Source organism: Balearica regulorum, chromosome 2, assembly GCF_011004875.1.
Source record: "Balearica regulorum gibbericeps isolate bBalReg1 chromosome 2, bBalReg1.pri, whole genome shotgun sequence".
Classification (NCBI taxonomy): Eukaryota; Metazoa; Chordata; class Aves; order Gruiformes; family Gruidae; genus Balearica; species Balearica regulorum.
The window spans coordinates 150,398,565-150,419,483 of NC_046185.1; the positions used below are offsets into that span (position 1 = coordinate 150,398,565).

Here is a 20,919-nt window from a genome sequence, read left to right on the forward strand (position 1 = left end):
AGTAGGGCTTGATAGATTCAGTGAAGTGTTCTGAACATCTGAATTGTGCCTACTGTAATGGGGATAGCGCTCTTGAAAAGAAATCCTCTTGAGCACACACTAATAAAATACAAAAGAAGAATATCGCTCTCATCCTCTCCAGTAAGGTTAAATGTTGCATTGCATCACTTTGGAAAAATACATACAACCTGCATGCCTAAAGGGAATTATAATACAGTACATAGTTTAAGTACACATATATACTTGCAAGTTTTTGTATGAATAAACCCTACAGCTCTGTATTAATTGTAGACACCTCATCCGTATTAATTGTCTATTTCTTATACAAGGAAATATATATATCTTATTTAGAGAAGGATGTCCCCTTCTGCACAAAGACATAATAAATGGGCAGAGAACTCCGAATATCAGTGACAAGGAAAAAGTGAACAAAATGCTAAATGGTCAAATGTAAACCAGTTTAAAACCTGTAAACTTGCAGGCCACTTTAAAATACCCTAAGTTTAAAGGTTTTCCCATCTCAAGTTGTTACTTGTAGGACTTCAGAGGGATATTACCAACAATTTCAGATGTAAGTCTAACTAAATATAAACATACCATGCAAAGGTAATGTAGCTAAATAAAACTAGCAATAAAAATGATTTCTAATCTTTGTTTAAAAGGTAAGATTATATGTAACCAATTGGAGTCCTTAAAGGCAGATAGTTTGAATCTACATTCAGCTGTAAGAAGTTCAGTGCAATATTAAGAAAGAATTCAATCATCATGAACATTCCAATGTATAAAAAGTCTTACGGGATATGAAATTCATCCCACAAAAAGCAACAGGCAGATCTGATAATCCAGAAGTGATGAAGCCCAGAGTCTTACAGCATATTTTTATTTGAAACACTTTCTCTATTTTATTTTTATTTCATTGTAGTTTTCAAGAGATTAACATATAAAAGACTTCTGGTGGGGTAGGGAGAATAAAGAACTTTTTTTGTAATCTCAATACAGTGACATTTAAAAAAAAAAGTTTTTTCAATTCACTGGAAATTCATTTTCTTAAGATTCAAACAGGACCTTGCGTACTTACTACATGTAATGAACATTCAAAACAGTAAACTTGTATCATGGATGTTCCTTTCCTTTCATAATTTAGTTTGGCTCAGCAACATGTTGGGGACTATCCTTCCCTTATATTCATAGAATCATAGAATCTTTAAGATTGGAAAAGACCTCTAGGATCATCAAATCCAACCGTCAACCCAACACCACCATGTCTACTAGACCATGTCCCGAAGTGCCATGTCTACACGCTTTTTGAACACTTCCAGGGATGGTGACTCAACAATTTCCCTGGGCAGCCTGTTCCAATGTCTGACCACCCTTTCAGTGAAGAAATTTTTCCTAATATCCAATCTAAACCTCCTCTGGAGCAATTTGAGGCCATTTCCTCTTGTCCTACCACTTGTTGCTTGGGAGAAGAGACCAACACCCACCTCACCACAACCTCCGTTCAGGTAGTTGTAGAGAGCGATAAGGTCTCCCCTCAGACTCCTCTTCTCCAGACTACACAACCCCAGTTCCCTCGGCCGCTCCTCATAAGACTTGTGCTCCAGACCCTTCACCAGCTTCGTTGCCCTTCTCTGGACACGTTCCAGCACCTCAATGTCCTTCTTGTAGTGAGGGGCCCAAAACTGAACACAGTACTCGAGGTGCGGCCTCACCAGAACTGAGTACAGGGAGACAATTGCTTCCCTAGTTCTGCTGGCCACACCATTTCTGATACAAGCCAGGATGCCGTTGGCCTTCTTGGCCACCTGGGCACACTGCTGGCTCATGTTCAGCCAGCTGTCAGCCAATACCCCAGGTCCTCTTCCGCCAGGCAGCTTTCCAGCCACCCTTCCCCAAGCCTGTAGCATTGCCTGGGGTTGTTGTGACCCAAGTGCAGGACCCGGCACTGAGCCTTGTTGAACCTCATACAGTTGGCCTTGGCCCATTGATCCAGCCTGTCCAGATCCCTCAGTAGAGCCTTCCTACCCTCAAGCAGATTGACACTTCCTCCCAACTTAGTGTCATCCGCAAACTTACTGAGGGTGCACTCCATCCCCTCATCCAGATCATTGATAAAGATATTAAACACAGATATTGATAAAGATATTAAACAAGACCGATATTGCTGCCAGCCTGATTAATCTTTCTTCTTTGTATTTCCCAATCCTTTTCCATACTTATCCGCCTTTTCACACTATATTTTCTTTTTCATTTTACAGGAGTATGACTTTAACCTTGCCTTTCCTTCCCAAGTGTTACTGAGGAGGTAGTATAGGAAATTGAGAAAGAATTGCTAATTCAGTTTTGGTTTTCCAAATTTGTTAACATTACTATCAATATGAATGCTGTCACTTTGTCTGTCTATCTCTAGCAGTCACATGAAGATTATACACAAGTTAAGAAGGACCGTTGCAAATAAACTATCAGCAGCAAGTCAGAGGAAAAAAAGGTTTAAGCTGTCCATTAACCATCACATACTGAAGGTATTGACTTCTCAGCAATGCCCTAAAAACACAGTGCCCTTTGTTTGTCTGATACTCCTGGAGTGTGCTATAACTACTCTGTCTTTGAAGACAACATTGAACCGCAGCAAAGAGACACCACAGTTTCCAGACTAGTGACAAATTTTGCAATTTTTATCTCAAGTCGCACCTTATCCTGAGAACAGGGTACAAAATCTGACTGTACTAGTATTTTAAAAGTATGTTAGATTGACTGGTATGTGTGAATTGACTTCAAACTCTCTTCTGAATTCAATTCCAAATACTGATTTTGATCTCTAAAGTTAATATAGCTTTAGGTCCAATGGTCTAAGTGTCTCTGCCTATATATGATCATTATAATCAAAACCATTGAGGTGCTTTTGCTAGTAAACCTTACATATCAAAGTCTGGGGATAAAAGCAGGATGTTCTCACTGTACACCCATACAATAGCATTTATTTCAAATAACGAGCCAAGGTATTTTAAAGCTGGGTTTTTTTGTGGATGCAAGAAGACTGATCTATAATCTCATGTTTTCAGATGTGTGGGTGGCAACAGTGCATACATATACATAAACTGGAAGATGGGTGGTATTGTTCAACTTATAGTCTAGTTTTAGACTAGTAAATGTACTAGAAAATGTTCAATTAGAACACAGCAGAAATAAATGTATAGATGGTATGAACACAGCTCAGCTTTATTCATGCAAATATGAAACTCTGAATGTGATGAAGCAAGCAATGAGCTGGGGCTGTTCACAGGCAAAGGCCCATGTATAGTCCACATATTCATTCATATCTGTAGATTTAAGTGTATATATTAAATGTATACATTTGAATCTCTTTGTATCAGAGATTCAAATGTATGATATCAGAAAAAAATGAAAGCCATGATGAACATAGAGTGGAAGTTACTTTTCAAGATTGTCTAACTGCTGCTTTTTTGCTATTAGAGAAAAACATAAGGAATAAATTCTTTTATACTGAGGAGTCAACTTCCTATAATCAGCCCAAATTTCTGAGTCACTTGAGCATTTCTTGATGAACAGAGTCTGATACAGTGGTCATAAAATATATTTACTAGTGCTAGAAACTTGTGTGCTTTCCTAAAGTCTGTGTTGTGGGAAAAAGGTTATCATGCACACTTAATGTGACAGATAAGTGCTTTGGTTTTTTGGTGATTAAAATGTAAGAGGTAGCTTGAATTAGCACTCCATTCAAGTCATATTCAACAAAAGTATTTGGGATTTGCATATAGTTCTCTAGAGTGCAGTTAGATATTTTTTTAAAAAAGCAGCAAAACATCTCCCCAAAACCACTGAAGGACTCACTCTGGCCACAGACTGCTTGAGTGGCTGCTGGATTTTGGAAGCTTTGTGAGATCAGAGATTTTAAAGACACTGTGCAGCCTGCAAGCAAGCAGTAATACCTGCCTGACTGACTTGTGATTGTCAGCCCGGAAATACTAGAGGCCTTGATCTGCTTCCTTCCCTCTCTAAAGATGTTAAATAGGAAGTAGGGAATGAAAAATTAACTAATAGGATTTAAATTTAAAATTTTCCTCCGATTAAAGCAAAAGTCTGTTCCTTAATTTTTTCATTGAGTTATTGCTCAACTCGAATTCCAAGCGTCAAGTTTTGGGGATGTTTTTGGCTTATGCGTTTGCCTGGACTCTTTTAGTTGTATAAAAAGAAAGTTATAGCTGTGCTTGGGCAAGTGGAGGTTGTAGCACCCATGTAAAAGCTCTGCTAAAGCTGATTAAAGCATGTGGGGGAAGATGTGAAAATTAATTTCCTAAACCCATGCAACTCTATGCTTTAATATAGAAAGAACAAATTCATGTGGGCCTTCTAGCTGAATGCTACCACTGCAAAAGGTAAAAAGACTCATGATTAATGCTCCAAACGCCATATGGCAGTTACTTTGTATCTCAGGTGGGATGACATGGTTGGAAAGGTTGGTTAACTAGCTACCCAAAATCTTATTTCACAACACTAATGCTAGCACAAGAACAGTATTAACTGCATGTTGGACATTCTTGGGTGAGTATACCTGGGGCACACTGCCACCTAATTATAATAATATGTGGAAGCTGGTGTAAGACAAAGCACTACTCCTACATGGGGAATGTACTCTCTTTTTCATCAGTTCCCAACTCAGAGAGGCTACTTTTTCATGAAAATAGTGCATCACGTGCTTGAATCATGATAAAATTAAGGAACTTAACATCCTTTCCTGAGCAAGAGCGTCTTTATGCAGAATATTGGCATGCATTTGTGATGCTGAAGAACTAAACAGAATATCAGTTTTTCCTTCCCAATACATATGTAAAGATAAATAACTACTACATTTAACTGCAAATTTTATCAGAATTCTTGGATTATGAGAAGAAAAGCAGAAAGATTAATGGAAACAGCCTGATCAATCAGAAGCAAAACCAAGATCGAAGTCAGGGCTTCCAGGTGTCCCCAGCTGTATGTTACATTGAAAATATTTCTGTCCAAATTGTTTGGGAGGACTTTATTGCCTCATCCAGATATATGGACATCTTTTCAGTTCTAACAGATAGTTACTGGCAGTCCCTTTGCATCTGCTGCACGTTTTGTGTGCAATTCTGTCCAGTGTAGTAAATCCAATGCTTTCATGAAAGGTAAAAGCTTTGCACTGAGCTGTGATGGACTTGTGCAGGAGATTTGACCTCCATGGCTCAGCATTGTGAATTGCAATTTGCAATTGGCTCTTGTCTCTACTACCATGAAGAAATTTATTGTCTGCAAAGTTTGCAACCTCACCATTCACCACCCTTCCCATTATCATTTATGAAATACTGAATGGCAAGATCCCTTGGCTGCAAAACTTGATCCTAACCCCTACACTTTGATTCCTCATGTTTAACCAATTATTTATCCTTTCTAGGACTTTGCCTTCTCGCATAGCAGTTAAACTTCTTTAAGAGTTTTTGGTGAAGAGTACTGTTGAATGCTCTTAAAATCCAAGCACGGTCAATTCAACACTTCCAAATAGCAACAGGATTATTGCACGTGAATAGACTATACAACTGATGAAAAGACAAAATGCTTTGAGAAGCAAAAGACTAATAAAATATTCTCTATATAGTGAATGCCCAGCAAATACACTACAAAAGTATGACAGACTTTCCTTAGATACATACACACTCCATTAGTCTACAATGCCTCTGGAGTCCAGCAATTCTCTCTCTTTGGAATTCTGCAAAGGAGCTAATCCAGTCTAATGACTGTTGGATTTGTGCAGATTGCACAGATACAACGTACAGAGATAAAAAGAGCAAATAAATCTGGATTCATCCCACATACCTGTGGTCAAGGTAGAGAGTAGACAAGAACTGGCGAAAGACGGGACCTCCAGAGGGCAATTCTGATGTCAGGTGTTCTAAATACCTTCTGGAGATACTTAACTTTTCTATATTGCCACAGAGCCCTAAATTACATATCTTGGCCTGAGTCTAGTATTTGGAACTGTCATACCTGTATGGCAGTATAGAAACACCTTTATGAGTGCCTGTTTTCTCAATCCTATGGGTTTTTTTTGTTTTTATCTTTGTCTTCAACACAAATGCAATGAGTCGACTAGATACAACCTAAAGTCACTTTCTATCTAGCTTTCTAGTTTCCTCAGATCCAAAGATAACATATAATTTGCAGTGTATTAGACTCCTTTGGTAATTAAATAGTGTTATTGGCTGATATTCTCTTACTTTAACATATTTTTTTTTTCTTCAAAACTTCCAGAGATTAAAAATTATCATAAACTGTGGCAAGAAATCCAGGACTGATTAGCAGCTGGTAAATACAGTCAATTATCATCCTTGGAGATAAATGCAAAATTAAACAAAATAAAATTTCCGATAAAATGAAATAGTATGGACTTACACTCATAGTCTAGAAGACACATTTTTGCTTTTACATACAATTGATTGTTATATACTCATAATTGCATCAGCAATTCATAACGTGACCCTGCCCTCACTCAAGTCAGGGCAGAAATCTCATCAGACTCATGCTGCCTGGCACCCTCATGAGGTCTTTAGACTTTATGCCAAAATACAGAACACTGACTGGGAACATCAACAGTAGAGCCCATCCCATAATCTACACATTGCAATGGACTTTTTCTTAGATTCTTTACCTTGAAAGTGACAGCAGTAAGATGTGCCATATTACTTAAAAGATGCCACAGAGTGCTCTTTGAAAGCGCAACATAAAAGAGATTACAATGGGTAGGGCTTGAAGCCAATTTGAACTGAGTGATTGATTCTACAGGAAGAAGAAAAAAAAAAAAGAAGTTTTCATAGATGACAACAATGAATGCATAATTTGGTACATTAAGGACTCCCGAGTGGCAATTCAGCCTCTATTTACACATCCGTATATATATTTGTGTATGTATGTGTGTATATATATGTATATTGTTCTTGGTATTTCTTATGTTAAGCTTCTTTGAATAGCTCCTTACATACAAGGAAACTATTTTTGATCAGCTGAATGCCAAAAATAATTAACTGGCATTCTGCCCTTGTGCATTAAGCCCAATATCTCTCAATTAAGAAAACTAATTTTAGCATCTGACAATTTAGTTATTATTCCATAAGCATAAACATATTTTAATGTTCTTCTTCCTTATTATTGCCAAATTAGAAAGAATCATTTCACATAGTCACAAGGATAAGACTGGTGCAGGGAGCTAAACAATTGCAAGAAGCTGCTCTGTGTATTTCTGTGGTTTGGAAATTGTGCCAAGTCGGAAGGAAAAGACATTCTCTGCATTTTCTAAAGCAAGATAAATACAGAAAAGAAATATAGATGAAAGATGGAACTGCTATCTATGGACTCTGCCAGATTCCTTGGCTTTTTGGCACACCTATTGAAGCTGGCAGACTTAGCCAATAGCAATCTTTTCCATTAAAAGGAGCAGCATATATTTTGGTTTAACATACTTTGTTTGTGCATTTTTAAGCTTCAGAAATGTCTATTTAAATTTTTTTTAATGATTCCTTCTGCACAGTTGGCTGCAATTGCACTTATTTGAAGCAGCTCATTTATCACTAAAAGAGCTGCAGGGCACAGCTACTGTTAAACAGCTCCAACAAACCTACAGCTTAGTGGGACAAGCTTCTTTTTACAAGACTAAAAGATGTTTAAAATGTGCCAAGAGGAGCTGTATGCCAGCCTCTAGGTTTGTTATCCAAACGTTACTAAATTAGAGGTCTCCTGAAGCACAGAGTTTGGGCAAAGATAAGCTGATCTCCCTTAGGCTGCTGTTTTTTCCCATTTGGGATCAGCCAGATTTTAACAGAACACTTGCTACATATCATAAATTTTAGTAATGTGAAATTTTGAAAAATAATCTAAAGTCTAAGGCTTAATCTACACTGAAGCCACACTTCATTACCTTTGGCAATGGTGCAAAAGCAAAATGTTTTACATGTAAGTACCCCTACTTTATGTATGGTGAAATTTTGCTTATTATGAAGGTAAAGGCTTACTGGTTTCTGTTTCCTGGAGCTGAAACTGTAAGGAAAATGTTCACACCTGGCAGTTGCTAACACAATACAAATTGCAGTGGTGCAACACTGTCAATTTTCATTAATCCTTCTGAAATAAAACAAAATATGCCAGTACTGGACTTCATGGAACCTCTTCTATCTGAAATTTTGAAGTGTGATGTGATCAATGCATTTGTGGGTGAAGGGATTGGGCATACTTTCTGTAGACAACAGACATGCAGAAATTTTGCCATCTAGTGCCCTCTTTCTTGATGTCCAAGAACTGTAACAACTAATGTATAAAAAGCAACAGGCATCAGCTTGGAGTACATGCCAAAGACGCTGTATCTCCAGCCCGAACTGTGGAGCCTGAATAGAGCCAACCATGACACTTACAAAGCAGGTTCTTCTGAACTTAAAATAAAAATATAAATATGTAAATATGCAAATACATAATATTGTACCCCAATAATATTACTGCATAGATATATGAAATATTTTTGATTGATTTGTAAAGATCTGATCTTAAACCCTGATTAATAATGTAAAACCTTATATTCTGTATTCAGTGTTTGCACCAAAGGTCCCCACAAAAACCAACCAACCCAATAGCCAAGAAGTAGGTGCCAGTGCTTTTGCATTGCATTTTCTAAACTTCAAATATACATGGTTTGTGGCAAAAAGTTGGTTTTAGAACGTTTTCAGTAGAAATTACTAGTAATTGTCTTCCATATTTTGTGATTCACATCTATTCATTTCACAAAGATGGTCTTATGAAAGTCTTTTCACATAAAATGGTTAGCCAAAACTTCTTGTAGGGATTTATGGCTTTAGCAAACAATGACCAATATTCTGGAAGCTCTGCACAATAAAATACACAAAATTTATTTTTTAATACAGGCATTACAACAAAGTATAAAAGAACTCTCCAAATATTAAATCTACATTTCACAATAACTTCCATAAATCATGGTTAAACCAACTGGTTTTATATCTTAGATTATTATGAGGGGATGCCTATATAAGCCTACGTGTGATTAACCTTTCTACCACTAAGAATAAAACTCAAAAAGCACAAATACCTCTTTCTAATTCAGCACAGAAATCAGAAAATACATGACAGCTGTTATACCTTCTTTGCAAAAAAAAAAAAAAAAAAAAAAAATTAATGAATGGAAAAAACCCCTATGCATCTCTTGAGGCTATAGTTTGATGAGAAGAAAAGAACAAATTTGATTAATTAATTAAAATTATATATTTAAACATATGAATATACAAATGAAGTCCCACTCTTAAGAGCATGAGTCTCTGCTTTGCCTGCCTTATTGTACCAAGCACTTGAAATTAGGTTTTCATCGTCCCTGGTGAAGTTCCTATAAGCTACAACAATTGATATTCTAGAAGGCATCTATTAATATTTTGTGATATTAAGAAAATGGAGCACTTCCTTGTTGTGCAAATAATTCAATAAACCAGACCACAGAATAAAGCTAAACATCAGTTCTATGCACTAGTAGGTTGGACACACACTTTCAGTATTAAAAAATGTCAGAACATGAATGGAAAGTCTGATCTTCTGCATTTTAGATATGTACTGTAATCATTAAGTTCATGGTTCCTCTAGCCCAAAAGCAATTAGTACGTACAATGGAATAAGACCAGGAGAAAAAGGACTTGTTCATAGTGCTGCACGCAATACTATCTTTAAATAAACTTGTTTGGATAATAAAAGCAGCTCAGAACAATGCAGACCTCAACAGAGGCTAATTTACTCTGACTTCGTGTAGCCTTCGGCACAGACACACACATGCCAAAAACTGCCAACAGCACCAGTTATGGTTCCCATATGGTATAAGTGCCTTAAACACTGGGTGACTGGCTACTATCCAGTGGTCCTCCCTTTTCACAAAAAGCTTACAGACACTATTTGGTATTTATGTTTTACTTATGATAATTGAGTTGCAGCTATGAATTAGCAGTAATTGTATCTTGGTTTGCTTGAAGTATCAAACATGACCAATGCAATTTTATTTTTTTTTACCACTCTATTCCTATCTGTTTGCTCAACTCCACCTTGTGTGCTGTATTTAAACTGAAAGTTTTCTGGGGCCTTCTTCTTCTTATGTAGGTATACATCACTCCCTAGCAAAGTGAACTACTTGCCTCTGATGAATGACTTTAAGCATCATCACAGGACACAGAAATAAATTAATAAATAGAAAAGTTAATACCTTTACTATTTATTATTTAATTATTTGGAATTCAAGCACAACCTTTAAGTCAAAACATCGAAGGATCCTCATATGAGATACTGGAAATGATCTCACTGGGAGGATTTCCCTAAATGTTTTAGAATATTTATGTACCATCTGATCAGGTACTTGCAAATGAAGAATTTCACTGGCAAGCAGAACAGGCATTTTTTAGCTTCATACTTTACAACCAAAGCCACTGGTATCTTTTCACAGGCCTTAATCCATTTGTGTCTACATAATTCAAAAGCATTTACTAGTTTCTCAGCCAGTGAACTCCTTCAGTTTTCTAATGAATCGTACCTCTGCCAAACCTGCAATCTTTCATTGTGGAAAGGCAATATTTTGTTTTAAAGGCATTACAAGAAGAGTCAGTGTGTTGGTCTCTTAAAATTTTCCTCTCTAAAATAATAAAATGCTTGAATACATTTTGTGGCTGCTTTTGAATTGTGAATTATTCTTACAAAAATGAGAGCTAACTCATCCAACATTTATAAAGTATATTGACAACAATTAAAATCTGATTTAATCTCCAGGAAAAAAGCCAACTTATATCACAAGGACTAAATTTACTGGTGATTTACGTTAACAATATTACCTAATTTTTACTCCTATGCATGAAGGCCAACATTATAGCATGCAAAGGTCTAACCTGGGGAACAGTTTCCAAAAAGACATGGAAATCAAAGTAGAAAATTGGCCGAATATGAACTTTGAGGGCAATAATGTGGCCAAATAGAATAATGAAAATCTCTAATGTTCAAACAGAGCTTACATAGAAACAGGGAAGTTATTTTACCTGTTTTAAGTATTCATACAAATATTATTGGAATACTGAATTCTGTTCTGAAGTATGTTGAAATTCAGTCCAAAAGGGAAGCTCAAGAACTAAAAATTCAGAACTGACACACACATATAATTAACGAATTAAAAGGATAGAAATTCCATCAGAGATTATATTTGCTTAGCTAATTAAAAAGATTACAATGTGACAAGCAATTTGATCTTACTCAATGAGACTGTATATGAGAACAGCAGTTATGCAGGGCTTTTCAGTTTACCAAGCAACAGTATCATACATGTAATTGCAGAAGATAATGCTAGACAAACCTTAGGCTACGAATAAGGTGCAAATGTTTTTATGGGGAAGGTATTTAACTACTGGAACAAGTTATGATGGCTCTAGTGGATTTTCCATTGCTGGAATTTTTTAAGTAAAGAGTCAATGTTTTTCTAAAAGATATACTCTATTCCAAACAGAAATAAATTGAAGTAATGTCTCTGGTTTGTACGAGCAAGGCTAGTCAGACTAGATCATTAAAATGATCCCTTCTAGTATTATAATGTATGTAGCTATGATTATTTAACCTGAGAATAGTGTCCAGTTTACTGGACTATAATCTTATTCAGGCTTTTTAAATGTTGGCACATTACCTTTCTTCCAGCCTTGCAACTTCCCCTGTACCGCAAGCTTGTTGAAAATCAACATTCAGGAGGATATTAATTGAAATTCAGCTGTCTGAAAGCTAGCTGTTTAGTCTGAGCTAGTCACCTAGGTCCTTTCTATACTCTGTAGAGAAAACTAGGCACTTCATGAGTCTCTTCCTTCCAGATATCTTGGGCATCTATTTTCAGCTAGAACAAGTCTCTTTCCACTGACTACAGAAGGTGTCTTAGTTTAAACTATTTTTAAACTCCACACCTAAAAGTGGCCGAACTTAGATGAAAGGATTCCATCCTTAATACTCCAAAGATCTTTTTTCAAAATCCCTGGATTCAAGTTAGTTAGATCCACTAATTTAAAACATCTGGCTTTATCAGATCATGTTCAAAGTGTGCTTCAGTTACTGCTGGGCAGATGATAGTGTCTCATAACCATCATAGCATATAAATGCATCTCATCTGTATTTTTCTAGAAAAAGAATAAACTAATTTTTTAATATCTCTTTCTTATTGTGCTATTATTCAGGATTCTGTCATTCCTATCTAATAATGAACTGGCCTATGTATTCATTTCAACAAGTTCTCCACTGCCTTGGGATGGGATTCACCCCATTAAACATAGATATCCACCGTACAGATGTGCCGATCTGAACTTTGAACCTGCACTCCCATTGTAGCCAAAGGAGACCTGAAAATATTGCAGTGCCTTATCTTTGCATAAACGTCCAAATTAGGAGAGACGAAACACAGTAAAGAAACTATTCTTCTTCCTTGACTACTGTAAGAATTTGGGTGACTATTTCAGATAGGCATGTCCACAATACAAGCATTTAAAGTTAGTATGAATGATGACTTTGATGAATTTTGTTATTCTATGGCCTGATTTTGGGTGCTTATTTTCCCTTGTTCTTACTTTTTTCATTACTTTAATAATCTCCTCAGAGGTATGATTAGCCTCATCATAAAAGACCGGCCTCAACTCTGTAGGTGATGAAGCCATTCAAACTTCCTAGGCCTTCTTTACACAGAAATAATAATTCAATTCCATTAAAAAAAAATTGCCTTATATCACTTACAAAGTCAGAAATTAACTTCCACAAACTTCCACAATAGATAAATAGATTTCATTTTTTTTCATTTGCAAAGTAAGAATGACCAGGAATAATCAGTTACATATTTTTCACTTGTATATACTTTGAATCTTTTGAAATATCTGAAGTATTTCAGAAGGTATATTACAAGCAGTTTCACAAGTGCCTATACACACCACCATCCTCCCTCATTCACTTCAGAAGCACGTTCCAGTCTACACCTTGCCAACATAACCAAGAAAAAGTGTGACTGTAAAACAGAGAAGCATTGTATTAGTTTGACACAGTGACCTGGTCTCTAGGACAATGATTTAAATATTCTTTCAGGATCTTCAGATAACTTGAATTCTTCCTTTAAAACATGTTTAGACTCATCTTTTCACTACTAAAGTAGCTGCACTGCCTCATCTGCCTCTGCCTTGCGGAACAGTCTTTCTACAATTCATCTTAAAATAGCATCCCTATTAAAAAAACCTGTACTCTTTAGTGGACATTTGGAGATCTTTTCATGAAGAAGCCCGATTGTTCTAAGGTTTCAGCAGCAGTCAATATAGGTAGACATCTTTATTCCTTTGCAACAGCTACATTTTAAGAGAGATTTTCTGCTGTTTCCATGACAAATGTGGTGATGGCTGGATACTTCCAGTTGTCTATGATATTTCCTGTTTCTCTTCCCTCTAATTGTGACAGACTCCAAGTGTGAAGAATGTTGCCTGGTATTCCTGCTTATCTTGGCTATCAACGGCCACTCACCCACTGTATTTCTCTTCTATCTCCAATCTTGAATTCAGGTTGATGCCAGTTCCTTAAGTCTGATGTCTAAAAATTTCTCCTGCTTTCTAGTGTCCCACATGTCATTACTGGGTCCTTGAAAATACAAATCTCTTTTCCAGCACAGTCAAAATTTTTTACTTCAGAAAGAGGAAATATTTTCTGGTGTTTGGTAGAAAGAAAGCATTGATTCATCTGTCACAGGTCATAACCATTGTTCCATTCCCAGTCATAAGAACACTGAGCATGGAACTGAACATAAAAGAAAAACTTCATAAACTGCCCTTCTAAACCTCCTCCAAAATCACCCTGTTTGTCTACTCAGAATTTCACATTGCAGCTGACATACACCAGGATTTGCCAACCTTTTTTGTCACATAGCCTTGCTTGGGAAAACTGAACGTATTTTGGGTGCAGTTACAAATAGGTGAAAACTTGGAACACTGGTTTTCTCTCACAACTGTGTGCATATACCTGTTGTCTTGTGATCAGCAAATACTGTTTGCAGCAGTGGCAAAACGTGAAATATAAGAATCTGGCTGAAATTACTTTCCCTATATATTTTTATTCCTGGTTTCCTGGACAGAAACATATATTTACACATTGCGTAGTGAATGGTCAGAAAGTCTGATGCTTTGAGAAAGTCTCTGACCAACTGTTCAAGCACTCAGCAACTGTGTCGTTCACACAGAGTAAATGTTTCCCCGAAGCATCAGACTTTCTGTGCACATGAACATAGCACATGAATATGTGCTGAAGAACACCTGGGATTATGCATGTATTGCATCCTAGTCAGAACTACAGCAGCTGTGACATTAATACAACTGGGCATTATTACTGAAACACTAGATATCTGGTAAAAGGATGAAAAAATATCAAAGGAACACAGACAAATTTTCCAGAAGCAAAAATATGATTGGTCCTGGAAAAAACTGTACATAACAACCCCTACATAAATACAAAGTATGCTTTCAGTCAACTATTCACTGGAGAGGCTAGAAGAATGAAAACCCCCGGACGTTCTGTCATCACTGAGAAGCACGGTGCAAAGATACCCACTAGCACAGACACAGTGCTGCAACTGCTCTCTTACCTGTGCCAGGCAGACCAACTCAATAGACCAGGCAAGATTCAGCACTGTACTGATTCGCATTCGAGCAACTAAATCTCCTCCACCCACTCTCCTTGCCATGTGAGAATGCCTGTTTAGCCTTTCTGAAACTCCAGTAATTGATTCTTGATGGTAATTCCAACAGTGCCAGCACAGAGGTCAAGTTCGTAAGTGTTGGTGCATTGGCCAGCTGTGCCCTGTGCTGTCATGGTACGTGTGTTGATTTGCTTCATGATCTGCTCAGCTCTGGCAACACAGAACAAAAGCACTTGGACCAGCACATCTGGAGAAACTATCATAGGTTCAGCAGAACATATTTTCTCAGACTGCCCACCACATTTCTGTTATTATATGGGCATCCTCACTGGATAAGAACCGCTATGTCTCACCGGTCCGATATACCCTCCAAAAAAGGCCTATTTGTTGCTTCTCTTTGCTTTGTCGCTTTGCCATTCTAGGTATAACACAACATATAAGCATTAGAAAGTGGTTGGAAACATCACAGCAGGATAATTGCTAAATAAACCATGCTATATTTAGGGTTAGAAACTCTAGATGACCATAAGTGTTTTCCTCTTGTGGGTGGCAGAATTCCATTCCCTGAAAAATAGGGTCAAAACCAAACTACACCCTTTTAAAAAAATGGGTATGTCTATACTGCAGTTTTAGTACCAGAATAAGGCAAATCATCTGACACTGAGCTCCGTGCTACCGTAGCCAGACAGGTAAGAAAGGTCAAGATGGCTTAAGAGAGCTAGCCCTGATGACCTCTCACTGCACCTTTGTCACTTTATGGCCTGGGGGGAATAGACCAAGGTCTAGGTTTTTCACACTTTATTAACATGGATCTCTGCGCCACGTTAACTTCAACACATACGCTGGTATTGGAATCTCTCTGGCTATATCATAGTTGAAAGGCAAATGCATTTTGCTGTATGCCCTGCAGTCCTGATTCCCCATTGTTCATACATATTGTAGTTCCAGTTCTGCACCTGCATTTTTTTTTTGGCACAGATCCGAATGTATGCATCCAGGTTTAGTCCTAACGTGCAATCAGTATGTGGCCAGGGTATGCAGCTGCATGTAAGAGCTGGGAACTGCTCCAGGGTCCTACTGTTTAGACTTACCCATTTTATCAGTTTGCCTTGTGTTAAGGATTTCTTAAAGACTTAAAGGAACAAAGCTTGCATAACAGTTCCATTTATACTTCTTATGCTGGAAAAAAAAATTCCATAAAATGCTATTTTAAAATATCTGGATAATTAAAAATACAGAAATATTATTTGTGAAGAATGTTTTTGTTTGTTTAGATATAATCACTTTCATATTCTCCAGATTAAATGCAGCATTTGTAATTAAGCACTTCCATGAATGTTTACTTGAATGTAACTGAAAACACATAGAAAAATGAAATATGTGCCGGTGTTGAATAAGATAATTCCATGTAGCTCTTAGCCCTAATTATGGGATGTGTTTAAGTAATTTCTTCAGCTGGATGGATTTCTTACAGTAATTAACATAATCTAATTTAGAAGTATCAAACTTGGTTTCAAGGCTCAATTTACAATTGTAAGTTGTTACACCTCATTGTTACACATTTGCTGGGTGATGCTAGGACTTCAGATTCTACGCTACACACACTGACTTCAGCAGCACACTGAACAAAAGACAGTTTACTTGAACAGCTGGACAGAACTCTTAAAGATTTACACTCATTCAGTACATTTGACTGTGCATTGGTTGACAGTCTTTGGTATGGATGACATCAACCATCTGACTAGTTTGATTTAGTTTATCTGAAAACACACTCTGCCAAACTTCAATTACTTTTGCTTTTTGGGGGACTAGCAAGAACTACTCCTTCAGATAAATTAGTGTCTTCCAAGGATATTTCATTTTTTACTGCCAGTAAGCAAAATGGGCAGTAAGGAATCATAATGTTTCTTTTCCCGGTTATGTATTTGGTTCGCAGTCACCTCCTGGCTATGAAGAGATTCCATTCTACCAAACTGAACAGCTTATGGCATGAATCAACAGTGCAGGCTTTTAAGGTTAGAGGTGATTTCATTAATATTCTGGATCACTTCCAAAAATCCTTCCCAAGACTTTTGCATATTGTGAGACATAGCAGGTATGAAGAATTATTCCAGGTCCTTCATGGCAATGTGTGGTCACAGGTGTTTTTATCTTAATGCTCTTTAACCTCTTAATTCTTGATCAGGTTTTCTGCATTTTAAAGATTCACTGCAGAACCAGTTTTGTTTGCAGTCAGACTGCTTTCTCCCCCCAAAATGAAATCTTGTGAACTACAGAGGAGGATTAGTCAAACCTCATGGAATTTTGAAGTATTTCAAGGTATGTGGGTAGCACTGCATCTCTTAGTCACATACATTTGTAGACCTGACCTAAAATTCAAGTGAATTTTCTGTTCATGGAATGAATATTCATTTCTGAATGATATAGAGTGGAATTCATACACTTTATCCTACACATCTCCCTAAGTATCTAAACAACAGAGTGATTAAATCTGTTCCTCTGACAGTATTTCTTTTCAGACACCCATCTGACTAAGTATAGTCAAGCAGATTTCTGCCACGTTTGACAGGGTGACTGTTTCTGGATACTGAATGGCAAAGCCCATTACCACAACCACGGCTGTTTTCCCTAATTGAATATGCCATGAGTATGGCTCAATAAAGTCAGTTGAGACGCTGGAGAATACTGCTTAATTATTAAAAGATAATGAAGTAGTGGTTTGTAAAGATCAATCATTATTTCCCATATTTCCTATTATTTTTATTATTTCCCATCAAATCTGATACAAATCAGATGATCTGAATCACAGAATCATTTGGGTTGGAAGGTATCTCAGGAGGTCATCTAGTCCAACCACCTGGTCAAAGCAGGGTCAGCACTGAATTCTGACCAGGTTGCTGATGGATTTGTCAAGTCTGGTCTCTAAATTCCCTTGGATGGAGATTCCACAGCCTCTCTGGAGAACTGTTCCAGTGCTTCACTACCCTCACAGATTTTTTTCCTTATATCCAGATGGAACCTGTCAGATTCAATTTATGACCATTGTCTGTTGTCCTCCTACCATGCACTTCAGTAAAGAGCTTGCCTTTGTTGCCTTGATAAATTTCTCTTAGATACTGGCAGGCTGCTATTAGGCACTGCTGCCCAAAGGCCTTCTTTCTCAAAGCTAGACAAGCTCAGCTCCTTCACAAGCCATGTACTTCAGTCCCCAACCATCTTGGCGGCCCTTCACGGGACTTGCTCAGGCTAATCCACATCTTTCTTGAAGTGGGAGCCCAAACTGAACATAGTACTCCTGATGTGATTTAATAAGTGCTAGGTCACTACCCCAACCTACTGGCTATTCTCCCGCTAACACAGCCCAGGATCCTGTCAGCCTTCATCATTCCCAGGGCACCCTACTGGCTCCTGCTCAGCTTGCTGAACCTACACTCCAGGTTCTTTTCAGCAGGACTGCTACCCTGGCTGTAAGTCTCAACATGGATCAAAATGCAGCTGCTTCCTGTCATACTACTAATGCATATCTGCTTATATGATACAAATATGTCTGTGTGCTGGCAACACAATGAGAATAGGTCACATATCCTCTTGTATGTTCAGGGCATCCATCAGTTATGAGATGAGAAGCACTTGTACTTCAGTTCTGTGATGGAACCACGTATAAACCCACATTGAAACACTTGTCCACTGCATTACAAAAATACAAGTTTCTTGTACACGAGACAGAAGTGCACCCAGGACAAAAAGTCTAGATGCAACAAACATAACCCATGTTCCTTTATTTCATAGTTTTGCTCTTCCGTTTATCAGTTCTCTCTTTTTTTAACCTGACTACAGATATAGGAAACTACAGATAAATGTATGATAATGCAGGACCACTAGACTGTACCAGAACTGAAACTGCTCACAATGAAGTGCACCATCATTAGTGCAGGCATAAAATCAACATTAATAACAACACTGCACCATAAGTCAACTCTTACTTTCAATACATTCACCTGATCATGAAGTAAAATGGAAAGCCTGCAAACAGTGAATCTTTCAAGAAATTTATGACAATTGAGAACTCCTACTATCTCCATCTCTAAGGTCATAATCCTTATCTCACCTGTGCCAAAGGAATAACTCTTCTGGCTTCAACTACTGAGATAAGACTTTTCTAGAAAAATATTTTAGAGAGAAAAATTCTTTCTAGGGTAAGGTCTTTGCAGAATGTGCTCATACTTAACTCCTAAAATAAGAATTTTTACAAGTAAATGCAGAATTCACTGAAACAGCTCCAGGTAAAGTAAGCCTTTCTATTATTCTGTCTTAATTTGTCCTCAAATCTAGTTACCCTCAGTTCCTAGGTGACTTTCTGCCATACTAGGCAACTATCCATTAAGATAACCCAACTTCTTTTGCAAAAGTCACTTGAGAAAGACAAAATGCTGATGTAATGTCACTACCAGCCTAGGTCAGAGTCAAGTACCCTAGAGATGAAAGCCCGCATCGTATTTCAGTTCCCAACAACAACCTAGCTGTAATGTCTTTAGCACTGTTCCCTAAATTGCTATTTGACCAAACATTTTTAGGATAAAGTTCAGAAAATCTGAGGTACGCAGCAGTATTCAAGAACTATTTCAAACGAAAGATCTATTCTTTTGACCATGCCAAACCCGTCCAATTGAACTCCAAATAAGAAAAACCTTCCACCTCACCTTCACCACTCCGTTTTCATGCATGGTGATGCAGTTGCTGGGATCCTCTGAAAGTTGATACAAAGCCTGGGCTGTAGCTCTATGAACTGATGGATCATTTGACTTCAAGTAACGTACTAAAGGAGCTACAGCCTTGGTCTCTCCAAAGGCAACTCTATTGCTCCCCCACATGCAACAGTGGGAAATGGCCTCTGCTAAGTGACGTCTTAATTTGTCATTGTTCTGAAGAAGGTAAAAACATAATAAAGACAACGTAATACACCAAATTTTCATAGGAAAGCAGAATTGTATTCTCAAACATCTTTAAGGCATCTCAATTTAACTGCAGCACAATTAAAAACTGGAGAGAGCTGTAAGTCATGGAGCTAGTAGTCCCTTATTACTCTCTTTGTAGGAAGTGCTGTGAATTTTCATACTATTTCAAAGGTGCTTTTAGACTGACTGGAAATTAGGTAAGATTAGCATTAAAATGTAACATATAGCCCCATCATTGAGATTCTCTGCATGGTTCAGATTTATTACTCTCTCAACCCTTTGTGCTTTTTTTCACACAGCAGCTGCATCTCTCAAAAGCAATATTCAGCAACAGTGACTATTAAAATGAAGCTCATCTTCCAAAGCAATTTTAGTACCAGCCACAGAGTGTCTTCATGTCTAATACACATCTCATAGAGGAAGGCTTCTACAGCTCTTCCTTGTAGCTGCTGCAAAATCTACTGCTCTCATCATAACCTTTTAGTTGGGTATAATGCAGTCTAACAAAAGAAATTCAGATGCTTAGTATAATATATTTAGATGTTACTTACTGTGTTTGCTAGTTCGGACAACAGAGGGACGACTCCATGATCTGTTATAACAGCTAAATTTTCTTCATCTTTAGCTATATTTGTAATGGCTGCACATACACTAGCTAAAACTTCTTTATTCTTTGATTTTAGCAAATTGACTATCAGTTCCAAGCCACCAACAAAGGAACGAACCATTTCCCCAGCATCCTAAATGAGAATCAAAAGAAACATTATTTTTAAATATGACATAACTATTCAAAACTGCAGATATTGCTGTGTTGCCTTCACCAAGAAATATGGCTAATTCGGAACTCAGAGCTCTCTTGATTGACATATAAGAGTTAGACTGTTTTACATACCATCACCTAGGCAGAAATTCAATACCTAAATAAAGGTATCTCGTGTCATTTTAGATACCACAGAGTATTCCTTACGACCTCAAGCTGTCACTCCAGAAGGGTGCAAGTGTTACTTATCTGTCATATCATATTTGCCAGGTGGGTGCCTCTCATACCTTAGGGCATCTAAAACAGCAAGAGACACCCTTGTTTAGGCTCATATAGTGTCTTCTATTTCCTACATTAAGTCTGACAGCTAAGACAAAGGAGAGGTAATATTATTTTCTTGTATCAATGCAAATGAGTATTCAGGAATATTTAAGAAGGGAGGTTACACAAGTCAT

General features: G+C 37.4%; 1 protein-coding gene across 1 annotated transcript in view; it reads right to left on the minus strand.

Moving 5' to 3' along the window:
* Nucleotides 1-20,919, minus strand: part of ODAD2 (outer dynein arm docking complex subunit 2) — an 86,348-nt gene that overhangs the window by 8,214 nt on the left and 57,215 nt on the right. The window contains exons 18-19 of the mRNA XM_075747155.1: nt 20,256-20,444; nt 19,450-19,671 (exon numbers count right to left, since the gene is read on the minus strand). Coding sequence (XP_075603270.1) covers nt 19,450-19,671; nt 20,256-20,444 — 411 coding nt within the window. The remainder of the gene's footprint in view (nt 1-19,449; nt 19,672-20,255; nt 20,445-20,919) is intronic.